The 16,526-nt window shown below is 38.7% G+C and overlaps 1 protein-coding gene across 1 annotated transcript in view; it reads left to right on the top strand.

Moving 5' to 3' along the window:
* PPP1R36 (protein phosphatase 1 regulatory subunit 36) overlaps window positions 1–7,048 on the top strand; it is a 34,973-nt gene extending 27,925 nt beyond the window's left edge. The window contains exons 8-11 of the mRNA XM_070931602.1: window positions 3,634–3,676; window positions 4,328–4,524; window positions 5,062–5,256; window positions 6,717–7,048. Of these exons, the coding sequence (XP_070787703.1) occupies window positions 3,634–3,676; window positions 4,328–4,524; window positions 5,062–5,256; window positions 6,717–6,951 (670 nt within the window). The 3' untranslated portion in view covers window positions 6,952–7,048. The remainder of the gene's footprint in view (window positions 1–3,633; window positions 3,677–4,327; window positions 4,525–5,061; window positions 5,257–6,716) is intronic.
* Window positions 7,049–16,526: the final 9,478 nt, after the last annotated feature.

The raw sequence follows: 16,526 nt of genomic DNA, 5'->3' as shown, positions 1-16,526 counted from the left end.
TAAAGAGGCCTTTTTGGTCTGCAAACCCTGACTTTCAGGATTGCATATAACCCAGATTGCTCTTTGCTCATTTCTCATCTACAGTAGTGGCCAAAATTGTGGAAACCTTTTTGGAAAAGTGTATTTTTGAGGTTTGATGGCTAATAACATCACTTTATTTTAGGAGTTTCAAGATAATCATATTCCATTGCTGGAATGGCTTGGGAATAGCCCAGACCTTAACCCAATTGAAAATCTATGGAGCCAACTAAAGAAACTTGTTATTCAGAAATGACCCAGCAATAAAACCCAGTTAATATAAGCAATTATTCAATCTTGGTTTCACATTACAACAGCTGCAGAACTAAAAGACTTGGTTCATCCATGGGAAGACATTGTAAAGCCGTCATTCATGCTAAAGGTTACCCAACTAAGTATTAACTGATGTGATAATTTTTGTATATCTCGTTTTTCTGTGGTGATAATTTTTATATATTTCATTTTTTCTATATGTTTCACTTTTCTTCTTTATACTGTAACTGCTATTCTAATAGCAAATTCTTCATAAAAGTTATTGCATTACATTCTTGATTAAATTATCTTTCCATTGATATATAATTTTATGGTACTACTAAAAAAAAAGTAGTGTTATTAGCTAGTTTTAGAAAATACACTTTTCCCAAAAGGTTTTCACAATTTTGGCCACTACTGTATACATCTACTAAATATGTACGGATCTTTTCTGTCCTTTTGTCTAGACTGCTATAAGAAATTTTTGGTCAACAAGTACTAACACCTCTTAGTATAGTCCAATAAAATCATATCACAATAGTAAGGAAGCTTTTAATCCCATTCATCCCTGGTATGTTAGGATTCCCGTTCTGTTCTCCCAAATATGTGTAGTTTAGTTCTTAGAATTCTTATCAATGGCAATTCCCTCTGGGGAATTCTGAGAGTTGAAATCCATATCTCTAAGGGACCTTGGGAAAGTTGTGATAGGATTCTTCAGTGGTGTTTTTATCTACAGGGAGGATATGTGAATGTGTATTTAGCATAAGAAGCTGAAGCAGTGCTATTTAGTTTTGTCACCTTAAGATTTCATTATCTCATTGTGCTATTGTTTGTGCTACATGTGTGAACTGGTTTAGAATGAGAAAGCCGCTTGATTATTTGTGAGAGGCACCACAACAGATTTGCAAAGCCAAACTAGGTGTGGTGTTGAAAACTTCATAGAGAATAATTTCAGCTGTCAGAAACAATGAAGGAGTTGGATTTTAAACAATATTAATACATTTTCCACATCAAAATGAGGGAAACTCGGTGCTGGTTAGTGGTTATAATAAAGGTAACTGAATGGGAAATAATGTTGGGAATTCTCAGCAAGTGAAAGGAACTGTTCCTTTCAGCAACCTCTCTTCCCAATAATTTTATTCTAATCAGGGTCTCATCCAATCAGAATCTCATCTTGCCAGACCATTCAGGGCAACTTTCCATGTATTGATTTTATTTTTAAAACCAGATCCCATTCTAGCCCCTCCGTACATTGTATATCTAATTATTTGTAAATATACAAAATGGATGCCACACCTTTTACATGGAAATATTACCCAGGTGCACATTCAGCAACATTGGATTAAGCCAGCCTCATTGCTTGCGGTTGGGGAGTGTTCTTCCTTTTCTTGATTAGGCTGAAAGAAGCATGCTGACTCTGTTGTTAATTTTAGGTGGAAGCCCATCCCAGTGCTATCCATGCAAGAAGCTACATGAGTAAGGTTGCTTAGTGACCTAGCTGGAAAGTCTAGCTTTGAAGAATGGATTTCAGGGATTTAATTATTTCCCCACCCCAATCCATTCCCACCACATAGTTACAGAAAAGGGAAAGTTAAAAGTGAAGGGTGTCTTGAAATAAATCACCTGAGGAAGTAAGGGATCTTTGTAGTGGTCTGATGGGTAACGCAAAGGTTGCTGTTCAAAAGGCAATTGGACTTCCCTGATTTTTTTCCCCTTGAAAAACATTTCACCTTCTCATCCAAGAAGCCTCTTCCGTTCCTTGGATGAGAAGTGAAACGTTATTAAGGAAAAAACCAAGAGAGTCCAGTTGCCCTTTAGTCAGTACCTTTTGGACAACCATGGTCTGGATGATTGAGAACCTCCATAGATGTCTGATGGGTAAAGGAAAAGGTACAGTATGTGAAGCCTAGAAACAATTTATAAAAATATTAAGGGATAAACAATATTTTAAAACAATTGTTCTCCTCTCCCCAAGGAAAATCTTTGTTTCAGTGTACTAAAGATATGAATATATGGAATAGGAAACAAGGGGCTGTTTATATTTGCATATGACTATCAAAACTTTCTCTTGCTTTCAGATGCAGTGGATACTGTAAGGTTTTTGAATGCATCTCAGAACCTATTAAGTCCAATGAAACTCTGAACACGAGGCTACTGATAATCAGTTTTTATTTTATGCAGAAAGCAAAACTGGGCGACCCTTTTTAGTCATCCCCCTAAAACAGCAGGCAGAGAGAAAAGCAGGCGCGCGAGGAAAAAAAAACTTTTCCAAACTTCTTATAGTTCACACAGCTTACACAAATAGCCATTGCTATAGCAACATTATTTCATATTATGCAAACCTCATGATTTTTCTCAGCGTTCTGGAAACAATGGACCTTAGAAGGGGAAAGAAATACATTTTCTGGCATATAACTCAAGTTTTGTTAGGGAATGCTATCTCTCATTAGGTTGCTGAGAATACACATTTTAAGTTACAGCAAACAAGCAGAATCCACATTTTGCATTTCATAAGAAGTTATTTTAGCTACTTGGCAATTCACCTAGAGGCTTTATCTCTGCAGTTGGCACATTAGGTTACAATGGAGCTCAGCTTCAGCAGGGAATCAAAGGTCAAGTTAGGCACCCACTGTATATGCTCTAATCCTTTCAGGGACCCTTTCATATCCTCCCTTTTTAAGGCAATAGGATGCTTCCTATTGCTGGAACAATTCCTCTTCCCAAGAAAAATCTTTGTTTCAGTGTACTGAAAATATGAACATATGGAATAGGAAACAAGGGGCTGTTCATATTTGCATATGACTATCAAAACTTTCTCTTGCTTTCAGATGCAGTAGATACCATATTACAGGTGGTTCTTCTGTTGAAAGACCTTTCGAATTTGTGATGGTGCTGAATGAGAGGTAGTAATGACTGGCCACAAATGGCCACTGGGATGCTTCACCCTGTGTGCCTGCTTTATGGCCACTGAAGCATCCCAGTGGCCATTTGTGACCTTCTTTGCCAGCTTCCTTCAAGCAAAATCAAAGGGGAAGCTGGGGGAAGGTCACAAATGGTGGCATGATGTCCTCACTTAGTAACTCACAATGATTAGCTTAATGATGGCAACTGGGAGTGCCAGAATTTCCATTGCTAAGTAGTTCAGTCATGTGACATCATGCTTTACAACTGTGTTGCTTAGTGATGGAAATTCTAGTTCCAATTGCTGTCGTTGAAGCACTTCTGTAATATACTCTTGAAGTATATTACAGAAGTGTAATATAAAAGAAGCACTTCTGTAATATACTCTTGTACAAGACAATTGCAGAAAATTGAGAGAGGGTTTTATGATTAATACTTTGCTACTTCTTTTCCTTGTTTTAGAAAGAAAATATCATCATCTCGAAAAGACAGGGAATTCTTTGAAGTAAGTAGAGGCTAACATATACTCTAAGATAAAATTAATTGTATTTAAATTTTGTGTGATTATAAAGGGGGGAAAATCAGATGAAGCAGGTTTTGAGCTGTAATGTATCACATATGCCACTAGAAAGTCAATGAATAATAAAAGCCATTTATGACCAACATGTCTTAAACTGAAAAAGAAGTTTTTATTAGTCTCTATATGCTGAAAAGACTAAAAATGCTATCCTCCCTATTTATTTATTTATTTATTTATTGATTGATTGATTGATTGGTTCGATTTATATGCCACCCTTCTCCAGAGACTCAGGGCGGCTTACAATGCGTTAAGCAATAGCCTTCATACTTTTGTATATACTGCTTAGTAGGGCTTTCGCCCCCCCCCCCCCCACAATTGTTCTTTTTTATACAAAGTCATCTTATTGCCCCCACAATCCGGGTCCTCATTTTACCTACCTCGAAAGGATGGAAGGCTAAGTCAACCTTGAGCCTGGTGAGATTTGAACTTGCAGTAATTGCAGGCAGCTGGTGCTACTTAACAGCACTTTAGTCTGCTGCGCCACCAAGGCTCTATGTTCATTCAGTATAATTGTAATTTTTATTTGTAAATGTACTTTAAGTAGAGAAAAAGAGTTATATTCCTGCTTGCTTTTAGTGCTTGTACAACTTCGCATCCTACGTAGCTTTTGTGACATTCAGACAGAAAAATCTCAAGGAAATCCAGCAAGAAGTTGGTAGATTGCTCCGGTCAAACATATTCAATTCTGCTTTAAGAGAGAGAACCAAATCTAGCAAGGAAATGAAAACAGATATTACCAAACAATTCATGAAAGCCACATTTGCCTTTCGCAAGTAAGTCTTAAATTCTCTTTCTCTCTGACCCAACCTACCATTTTGTCAATTTTAACAGGGAAAACTTATAACAGAAATTAAAGATGTTATAGCTAGAGTTTCATACATGCATACTTGCTCACACAAGCATAACATTTCAAAATGCTGGAATAGGCTGCATATTGCCTCTGTCTTCATATTTTAGGTTGGTTTTTGTTTATTTTTAAAAAAATGTAGCCATGTTTGCTTAAATATCATTTCTTTAACTTATACCTTCTTCAAAGTTATAAAACTACATCAGGGATTGGAAGGAGATACCATGTCTGCTAATCACTATATGCTTGCCACACCCAGTTTTTCCAAATCCATATTGAACTATGTTGAAATATATATGACAATTTGTTCCAGGATAGAAAAAGTATGCTTTGCTCTTGTTAGTTGAATGTGACAATGTTACCATGTCTGGCTCCATTGATCTTAGGAAAAAAAAAATATTTGCTTTCTTATTTGACAACTCCCATTATGACTTTTTTCTGATGTTGTTATTTTTTTTAATAGGAGAACAGATGTTAAGCAGCCAGCCATAAGAAGTGTCATGGATCAGCGATCACCAGTGCTTAGTACTTTACTGCCTCTGGCTAAAGATAGTGCTCAATATCTGTTTCAGGACCATTATCTTCGTCCCAGCAAAACTGCCCCACGTTATATCCCAGAAGAATTGCCAGAGTTGTTTTCTATTGTGTCACGCACCAAGTAAGAAATAATTTCAGTATCACACATGTAGTGTCAACCTGTTCATTTAATTTTATTTAGCATATTTATATAGCTACCTATCTCATGTGTTTCCAGGTGACGTACAACACAACAAAATTCCATACCATAACAATCTAAAGACAATCAAAACTAAATAAAACATATGTAAAATAAACAAATAAAACCAAAGAAAGCAGGAAAAGAAGCATCACTTAATCTTGAACAGTCATCATGCAGGCACCTCTTGGGATCTCCAAGGCCAGTGAAAAAAGCATGTTTAAATGGCTTTCCAGAAGGCTAACACTCCAAAAGGGGAAATCCAAGATTACTTCAAGTTCCAGGCTGCATTCAAAATTACAGACCACACACCACGCTGTCCATCTCTGGCATAAGCCACATTGGCATCAGGTTGCTGATGTTTGCATAATGCTGTTGCCATTGCAGTCTAGATATCTCAACAGAATGCATACTGGCCAGACAATTCCAACAGGCAAAAAGGCCCTCTCACCAGCACTGCCATACAGACTCCTGCCAATGGCCAGTCCATGTGCTGCTACCAGTTCCACATCCAAATGGAACAACTGCAGATAGGTTTATTTTCAATAAATACATCTACATGATTCATATTTTCAAACTCATTTTTTTACACATTATGTTTGTAGGCTTATGCTTAAAATATGGTAGACAAATAAGCTCTTGGTTGGTTAAAAAAAAATGGCTCGCAGAACACCTTTCTCCTATTTATCTGGAATTCCCAGAATCTTTTCCCCATTTTAAGTTCATCTTGAACAGATGGTAGAGGTAGGAAAATCAAGAAAAAAGTAACACATTTCATGCTGATACTTAGTTTGGGAGAAATACTAACAAGGTAGATATATTCAATATCAAATATATTTTGGCTAGAAATGTTCAGTCAACTGAACAGCTTGGCTTTTGTGACATATTTCTCATTTTGATGAGTTTTACTAAGAGCATGTGGAAAAAGCCAGAAACTCAACCACTTCTCATGTATCTCTGTTTTTATGCCAACCTTTCTTTAAGAAGCTCAGGACAATTTATATGCTTTCTCCCATCCCCTTTCTCCTTTGATCTTCATAGCACTTCATGTGAGATATTCCAAAAGATTTTGATTGACTTAAGTCTCTGAATTTGTGCCTAAGCACAAATTTAAACCTTGTCATATTCTAATGTTCTTATCAACTACTCAACTGCTTAGATCCCTTAGGTGGCTATTTTTTTTATTTATTCAATCCAGTTTTCAGTTATGATGAAACAGATCTTACAAAGTTTTGCCAATCCTATTTGAGTGATGAGAAGATTCTTGCCTCTCTTCTACCTAATTAACTTGCTTTATTTTCATATATTTCACTATATTTACAGTTGCTTTCCTCCAATGAGTTGAAGATTGCATATTAAACTCTTGAGTGTATTTAACATCCCTGTCTTTTCTCCTGCAACAGGATTGGCATTATTGGCTCTCAACGCACCAAGTTTGTCCCGCATACACTTTTACCAATTGGAAGCACGGAGGATGAGAAGGAAAATGGAGAGCATCTCGAAGGAAGTGTCTCTTCAGAATTGTCACAAGAAATAACCACAGGCTCTAGCAGGGCTGTTCAAAGCAGTGCCAGTCACCAATCTGTGGCAGTTTCACGGGCTACGACTGAAGGAGACTATATTGAAAATCCCCAGTAATACATGCTAGTATGAGGGATACAATGCCCATGTATTAAATCTCTTGGTAGCTTTCTAATCAGCTTTTGATTTTATCCATTATTCATGCCTGAGAAAATATGGCCAGTTTAGTACTATTAAATGTCACAGTGCTGCCCAAAATAATAAATGAAAAATCCTCATGAGGACAAATATTATAAACACATGTTTCGTTTGTACCAGTTTAACTGCTATAGGTATTCAGCCCAAAAATGCTGGGAACTAACTTTAAGTATTTGTAATTTGAATATCTGAAGGTATTTCTACTCATGCATGAATTATTTATGACTAATAAAGCAGTTTAAACTGGAACTTTGGCTACTCATATAGACTAAGTTTGTAAATTATGTCTGTTAAACCATGGTTTGCTTTAGTCCAACTGACTCAATTGCTTCAATCAGACACATTTAAAGTTTCTGTTGACGTACTGGTTTTGCAATTTAAAAAAATATTTCAATGGAATGTAATGGTATGGTTTTCAAACAGGTAAAAGTATCTATATTAAAATCGTAAGAGACATAGGCAAGAGGATACCTACTTTAGACAGGAGTGTTACTTAATGTGGAAGACAATGTGTAATGACGTAATGTGTAAGAAGAGACTAGACAGCCACTTGTCTGGAATAGTGTAGGGTCTCCTGCTTGAGCAGGGGGTCGAAGACCCCCAACATCCCTTCTAATTCTGTTATTCGGTTCTGTTGTGTTCAATACAAATGTAGCAAGACACTCTTTTACTGAGTAAAAGAGTGTCTTTTACTCAGAGTGTCTTTTACGCGATCCTGTTGCGAATCGGTAGTAAAGGTAAGTAGAACCCATCCCTGGTTCCTATCCACTGCTTTTGGCATGCTGAAGGCAGCTCATCTGCAATCATAGACATGATCTGATAGTCAGTTATTTTTAACAGATTAACAGAGTTGGAAGGGACCTTGTAGGTCATCTAGTCCAGGGGTGTCAAACTTGATTTCATTGAGGGCTGCATTAGGGTTGTGTTTGACCTTGTGGGGGGGGGCATGGACAGGGTGTGTGGCCAGCTCAATGCCACTTATGTTGATGGCGCCTGTGGTGGTCCGAACCCTCTGCCAGCAAAAACGAAGTGTGCGGCCCTCTCGATCTTCGTTTTCACTTGCAGAGGGTTGCAGGAAACCATGGCAGCCGAAAAGGGAGCTTGGGAGAGTTGGGTGTGGCTCTTCCGAACTCTGTTTTTGCTGGCAGAGGCACCACAGGCCGGTCCTTCACTGTTTCCAGGGTGGACCCACAGGCCAGCTCTAAGCATTCCGTGGGCCGGATCCGGCCTCCAGGCCTTGAGTTTGACACCGCTGATCTAGTCCAACCCCCAGTCCAAGCAGGAGACCTTACACCATTTCTAACAAATGGCAGTCCAATCTCTTCTTGAAAGCCTCCAGTGATGAAGCTCCCACAATGTCTGAAGACAAGCTGTTCCATTGGTTGATTGTTCTCACTGTCGGAAAATTTCTCCTTATTTCTAGATTGAATCTCTCCTTGATCAGTTTCCATCCATTATTCCTTGTCTGGCCTTCAGGTGCCTTGGAAAATAGCTTGACCCCTTCCTCTCCGTGACAACCCCTCAAATATTAGAACACTGCTATCATGTCTCCCCTGGTCCTTCTCTTCACTAGACTAGCCATGCCCAGTTCCTGTAACCATTCTTCATATTTTTCAGTTTCCAGTCCCCTAATCATTCTGGTTGCTCTTCTCTGCACTTTTTCTAGAGTCTCAACATCTTTTTTTTATAGTGTGGTGACCAAAACTGGATGCTATAGTGTGGTGACCAAAACTGGTATTCTAGGTGTGTTCTTACTAAGGCTTTATAGTGTGGTATTAGTACCTCACTTGATCTTGATTGTATCCCTCTGTTAATGCTCTATTCCTACATTATTCAGATTCTATGGATGGCACTTTTGTTTGTGTGCTTGCTTTATCTTGTAAAGTTAATTTTATCCTAGTTTCAAATCCCAGAGTTAGAAGGGGGCATTAAGTAATGACATTTTAATCACCTTGTGAGTACAGGAATCTAAATTATCTGTACTGATTATTTTATAGATCAAAGTGTTGTATGAAAGCAGGGAATAGTTTTATTTGCTAAACTATAGTTCAGCACAGCTATTTGGTTACTTGAAAGTAGCATAATCCATCTTTAGACTGTCTGGGCCTGTAAATATAAGGAACCTTGTGTTTGGTTTACTTAGACAATCGATAGTACACAGAATGCATGTTCCTACTCAGTATATATATAATCCTCTATTTCAATATAATTGCTTATTTTTAAAACAAACCCTGCCCCTGGTAAATGCTATCTTATTTACTTATTTCATTTACTGATTGATAATTTAAGGCTGTTTGATTCCAGAGTAACTTTACTTGGCTTACTGTCAGGCCCCCAAACCAAGAAAGAAACATGGCGATTCCTTCAGGTCGATTTCTTTATTGTTCCACAGTATAGGCAGAATCTTGCCAAACTGAAGCACTCTACTAGCTACATCAAACATATATTTTGGGAACTACTAGGGAGGACTTGTCTTCTTTACCCTGTTTGTTTCACACAAACTATCTGGACTGAGCTGCCTCTTATTCCTCTGGAATGCCCCACTCCCTTCTGGGAATCCAGCCCACTACATTCCATCACACACTATAAAGAATATACAGTTTTAAAAGACAGTAATAAACAGAAAAGTATACATGTCTGGAAACATTCCAGGAAATACACCTGATGGGCTCAACAACTATTCTCTATTCCAGATCCTGGGAAAGAGTCAGGTTTTCTAGGAGACTATAGGAAGTTAGCACCCACCCCTTTCCTGGAAGAGTGAAATAGTTTAGGAAATATGAAAAAGGCAGAATATTATATTTCCCTGGATGAGAAATGGAGAAACATATTTTACAGACAAAGCAGCTCCCACCTTCCTGCCCCCCACCCTTTGTCAATGGACCATTAAGGCCTGGGCCAGTCTATTCTACCTAACAAAGATCTGCCTCCTTCAGGCAGAGCCATAGTAGGAATTGCCAAAGATCCAACAAAGATAGGATTAGCCCTCTACACAATAGCAGCAGAAACTCATCACATGTGACCTGGGAAGCACATGTGACTATCAGCCAGCAAGACCCCCACCCCCTGGGAATCTGACAACCAATCGGAGTACTCTTTCTGGGCCCCAGGAAGTGCAGAGCCAGAGAGAGCATAAAAACCCGAAGATTTACTGTTTCTGCCCCTTTTTCTGTTCAGGAACTCAAGCCATGTGATCCTGTCCACCATTAAACCATCTTTCCAAGCAGTCTCCATGTTTCCAGTGTCTGTTTTCCCACTTGGAGCAGAACCTAGAAGGAGATTTCTTCCAACAAGACCATTAGAGTGGGAATTACAGACACATTCCCTTTTATATGAGGGAATTGCATTTTTCTACGTCATCTGTGCTGTACATTTAATAGTTAATAGTTTTTAATGAACATAGAAAAAAAAGTACATTTAAATGAAACTTCGAGTATATATCTCAAATGTATTTCATCATTAATTTATAAAAGAAGCTACATTCTTCAAATTATATGTACAGAGATTTTAAAAAAGGCTATTTCCTATCTGTGGGCCCCAGTTTAATAGATGTGATGCAGTGAAGAATACATGGGAAAGGGAAAGAAAAAGCAAATCCAGATAGCAATTTTGAAAATTTGATAAATTATAAATGAAAGCTGCAGTCAGTTGCGAGAAAGAAGGAGCTACAATAGCCATTGGCTTCAAATGATCTAACAGAAAGATCTGCTTTCTATCCTCTATGGCACAATGTGGAAGAAATGCAGAATGAACTGATTAATTAGCTATTTGACTAAATCTTACTTGGTTAATCAGCTAGCAAAGGTTTAATTGATTAATAATCCTCTTTCATGTTTGTCCAAATCAGTCTGTGCTGGCTGGATGTATCAGCTCATTTTTCTCTGAAGAGATATAAAAACATTCTCTAGAATCACTATGCAGAATGTATTGGTTTTGCAATATCTATACTAGAAGAATCAGGTCCTGATTGTCTTCCAGACATGAAGGATAGGACAGATGTCCTTTGTGATTACGTTGAAATGTTACAGTTTTTTACAAGATGCATATAGAGGTGTAGGAAGAATTATGCCTTTAGAATTATGAAGGACCAGTTAATGTTGGGAATATATTAGTATCAATGCGAGTTACTAAAAAAACCTGTAATCCAGAGATATTAAGGGCCATGTTAGTTGGTTCTCAATTTAAGAACGCTCATATCAAGTAAGGAAAGTATTTTTTGCTGAACACATTGTTTTTTTCTGGGGCACTGTGTAGAGGCTGCCTGCTGGAGGTGGGTAGGACCAAACAAAAGTGGATAGATCCACTCTCCCCTTCCTTTTTCCTCCTTGCTTTAGTGCCTGTCTAGATTCTCAGTCATCCAGGTCATGGTTGTCCCAAAGGTGCTTTTTCAAGAGGCAACTGTACTTTCTCATCCAAGAAGCTTCTTCAGTTTTGACTTCCATTCCCCACCATTTAGTCAGAATTGAAGAAGCTTCTTGGATGAGAAGCAAAATGTCTTCAAGAAAAAACAAAGGAAGTCCAATTGTCTCTTGCAAAAAAGTACCTTTGGGACTCCTTGCTTTATGATATCAAAGAAACAGATGATTACTATTGCCAGAGATAGGAAGGGCTTTAAACCAAGGACATCTGATTCAGGGATTCAAGTTGTCTAGTCTGCCTTAAAGAGTTGATGTAAGAAATATGGACCAGATGATGTGTGAATTCTTACAAAGAGCTGCATGGATGAAAAATTACTAAAAATAAGCAAGGGGTACTGATGCCAACCAAGAAAGGTTTTTTTTTCAACTGGCATCTGCTACAGAAAATAGCAGAACATAATATTTGGGCGGCATTCTGTGATCTGCCACTGTTTGCCTATTACCTCTATTTTGTGTGAAATAATCAATCCTATCAGGAGGTGGGGAGAAAATCCAAGAGGGACTGTTATGGTAAGTGTACTATCAGGATAGCTTAAAGCATGGTTAACTTAATCATGATTTACTCAACCTAATTTTCTGGGCCTTTATGATGCAGTGAACTGAAAGCCAACTATACCCGTTGAGCTTGCATAACCTGCTAAATATATTGCAATAGGATACTTCGTAGCTCAGTATATTGTGCAAACTCAGCCAAACAGTTCCAGGCATTTTCCTCAGCCTTACACCATGATGAGCCTTGAACAGGTCCTCAAGGCAGCTTTGGGCAATGCAGAAATGGAGGTGAAAAATCAGGACCAAAAGTGATAGTATATGTTGTGCTTTAACTCAGGGGAGAAATCCAGCAGGTTCTGACAGATTCTGGAGAACCGGTAGAGGAAATTTTGAGTAGTTTGGCGAACCGGCAAATACCACCTCTGGCTGGCCCAAGAGTGGGGTGGGAATGGAGATTTTGCAATATCCTTCCTCCAGGAGTGGGGAAGGAATGGGGATTTTGCAGTATCCTTCCCCTAGAGTGGGGTGGGAATGGAGATTTTGCAGTATCCTTCCCCTGCCACGCCCACCAAGCCACATCCACCAAGCCACGCCCACAGAACTGGTAGTAAAAAAAAATTGGATTTCACCACTGCTTTAACTACATAAAACCTATCCTACAACAGATGGGAAATACCAAAGCAAATGCACCCCCCCCCCCCATAGTTCTACAATCATGATCTACAGCTGCTAATTATGGAACCTAAGAAAATAAGGAGTAGAGAAGCTTTGAACAACACAGTGGACAAAATTGATCAAAATTAGTGATCAAAATTACTCATCTTGGAGATTAAATCAAATGCGGAAATTTGTTGCAGACCCAACTGCACAACTCCAAAATACATAGGTGCATGAGATGATATGATGTGCATGAAATCCATGTTACACATGGATGGCAATAGATGGGCTCAAAAGGTTACGGTGTTGATCTATAACACTGTATGCCCAACTTGAAATGGAGAGAGAAAATATGGAAAAACTGTGCCAGTTGGAATAATAGATTGTATACAATAAAAAACATTTCAAGCAGTGAATCTACCCTAATGAATTCAATGATCAAAGTATTAAATAAATGAAAGCAATCCTGTTTATTCCAGAGGGAAAAAATGATGAACATCTATAGTTCATCAATAATTCGACTGACATTAATGAAAATTGGGCAAGAGATTGTAGTATCATCATGTTCTTCACAGTTGTGGGACAAACAAGATGGTGCAAAAAGAAATGGCTGAGGAAGTTGCAAGGAAGTCCAAAATTTAGGCAAAATGTTTCAGTCACGCAATCTGTTTAAAGTCAGTCAAGGATGGAATCTATGGAATGAAACATTCATATTGATTTAGAGCATTATTTGGGGATAAAGAATAATGCCTGCCTTATTGTATTCGTACAAATGCATTTACTCTACAACCTCTTAGAAAAGGATGTTTACAATATGCATAGCAAGCAGCTGTGGAAGATTTGCTAACTAGGAGTTGCTACTGAAATCAATATGAAATTGGCAAAATTGTAGCTTTCTTGTCTCTGCCAAATCATTTAAAATTTGCTAGGCAGTATAGGCAGCTCGGAATATGGATGAAAGTGGAAAAAGAGAAGCTTAAAATTTATAATTAAAATGTGGCTCTGTATATATAAAGGCAAGAGTGGCTGTTTATCAAAGTTCCTCAGCTAAACTAAAGCTTTGCTCAGGGGCAAAGCTATGTTATCTTCAGGAAAGTGAAGTTTTAGCTCCTAACATGGGTATACCATTCTTGTAGAAGCATGTAACTTGCTGAGGTCAGGTTCCATCTGAGAATGAATCATCCTTCTAACAGGAGAAAATGAGTCAGGAGTAAAATTCTTTTCACAAGCTTATTATATGAGTCTCCTGCTTTGCTCAGGAGTCATAAAACAAAAGAACAACTTTTGATGTTATAATATTACAATAAAAGCAATAAAAAATATAAAAGCATGGCTCCACCCTTCCTTGCACATTTTGTGCATTGCACTTATCTTCAATGTTTTGGTTTAGAATGAATTGGTAGACCAAAAAGTGGCATTTTAAAATCTAATTACCAGTACTGTGCATAAACAGTTTAAAATATGGAGTCAACCAACCCAGTTAAATTTAACACATACACACACGCACGCACACGCACGCACACACACGCACGCACACACACAGAGACACCAGAAATAAAGTAATATGGGATTTAGAGATTAAATGCAGAAATTCAAACTTCACTAATACCTCCATTTAATATTTGATGCTAGTAGGGCACACTAGAGAACAAAATGGGAAGGCTGCCCATATAACATGCATATGTTATACATTATAAATTCCACACATACTAATATCTGTGCTTTGAATAACTTTACCTCCATGCAAAATTGCTACGTTTTTACAAAGCAGATCAAGGCAGCTCCTCCCCAATCATTGCTCTCATTTATCTTCAGAACAGAACTGGAAGTTTAAACACACAAGCAGATCTCTGGGACTTATCATAAATATACCAGGCGTTCCTTCTTTCATATTTTCTGAATTTCCGCACCTCTGCAGATGCTTTTCCTATTTAGGTTGGAGAAACTTTTTTGCACCCCTCAAAAGGGTTTAAGGTCAGACCAGAACTCTATTTGGGCATGCATTTATACAGTGGGACTCAAATACGTGACAGAGGGCAGGACTGTGCTTGCCAGACCCTCCCAGATTGTGGAATCTTTGTTGCTCTCCTATGAAAATGGCTTACTGTCTGGAAGATTCAGACGCCTGATTAGGACTGAATCTAAAATCTTTCCCTGCTTGCATTTCACCAGTGTAGAATCATAATCTGGCATGCAATGTTTTCATTTTGTTCCCAGACTATCAGGTACATCGGCTTACACTATTTAATACATATAATAATATATGAGTTAATGTTAACCCACTAAAGCAGCTTATTATTAGACGACATGTTGGCAGACACAGGCATACTCCACCCCAGACACTGGTCAGCTACTTTTCTTTTAGCAACTGCCTATTCTATGAGCATTTTGCACTTTCCTTCTTCCCCAGTTTTGACATCAACATGCCTTCATGGAATGGGATCTGATTACTTGAGGAACATCTCATCTTAATTACATTGTTCTGCCCTACCCAGTCAGGCAGGGAGGATACCTTGTGGATTTTTAAAGAATTTCAATGATAGGATCCAGAAAGAGAACCTTCTCTGTCATTGCCCCCTCTTTACCCCCATAGACAGCAGCCCGCCCCCCCCCCCTTTGCCAACTGGCATTGGTGTCAGAGACTAATATGCAACCTTGGGGACAGCTGGTGTCATGAGGATGTTCTCGCCACTTTTCAACTTATTAACTGTTAATATTTTAACCATAATCGCTTACATTTTGTGATGAATTTCCTATTTTCTTCTTGTTATTGTAAACAGTCAGTTGCCTAGGTGAGATGTAGAAATTGATGGGTAAATAAATAGATGAATAAAAATGTATCTCCAAATGTCTAACTAGGAGGTTGTGTGAGATGTATGTTGGTGTAAGGGCACGTGGCCTATGCTCAAAGTTAAGATGGTGGCCTATGTTTAAAGCTCCACCATCCCTCTTGTCCAGGGGTGGGCAAATGTTGCCCCTTTACAATCTGTGGACTTCAACTCCCAGAATTCCTGAGACAGCTTGGAGTTGAAGTCCACAGGTTGTAAAAAGGGCCACATTTGCCCACTCCTGCCCTTGTCCATGTGTTGCACAATATGCATAAAAAGGTGGATCTTCAATCACACAGTTGCAGCTGTCCTCTTCACCTTTTTGATCTCTCCCCATAGAAACTCCTGCTTTCAAACAAAGGACATCAGAGTACCACTATTTTATTTGGGGAAGGACAGGAATTTGATGTGCTCTTCTGTATTATGAATGGGATTTTTAGATGCAGAAGTTCTCTTTTTCCTCACTCCGGTATCTAGAGACAAATGAGAGATGTTAAAGGGCAGAGTTGTTTATTTGCTGGTTTTTCTGTATTTGTCATTTGCAGGCACTCCCCCATCCCAATAAGAGATCGTGTTTCCAGAAGCGGGTCAGTTTAAGTCTCCCCTCCCCCAACACATATAACTATTTCAGTGGTGGGTTTCAATTTTTTTTACTACCGGTTCTGTGGGCGTGGCTTGGTGGGCATGATGGGCGTGGCTTGGTAGGCGTGGCAGGGGAAGGATACTGTAAAATCTCCATTCCCTCCCCACTCCAGGGGAAGGTTACTGCAAAATCCCCATTTCCTCCTGATCAGCTGGGACTTGGGAGGCAGAGAATAGATGGGGGTGGGCCCAGTCAGAATTTTTACTACCGGTTCTCTGAACTACTCAAAATTTCCGCTACCGGTTCTCCAGAACTGGTCAGAACCTGCTGAAACCCACTTCTGAACTATTTGCATAATCATGGCAGCATCTGCCTCCCTCCTTCTGGGATTCTTCCTGCCCTAGTATCAACCTATATCTGGCTATTTCATATTATTTTAAATTCTGGAGACTAGATGTGAGAAGAGAAGCAGATAAAACAATCTAAGGGCCTTGCCTTGCCTTTTGTCCTGGAAGT

Source organism: Pituophis catenifer, unplaced genomic scaffold (assembly GCF_029215685.1).
Source record: "Pituophis catenifer annectens isolate HBS135680 unplaced genomic scaffold, rPitCat1.0.hap2 SCAF_1, whole genome shotgun sequence".
Taxonomy (NCBI): Eukaryota; Metazoa; Chordata; class Lepidosauria; order Squamata; family Colubridae; genus Pituophis; species Pituophis catenifer.
This window is presented reverse-complemented; position numbering and strand designations above follow the sequence as displayed.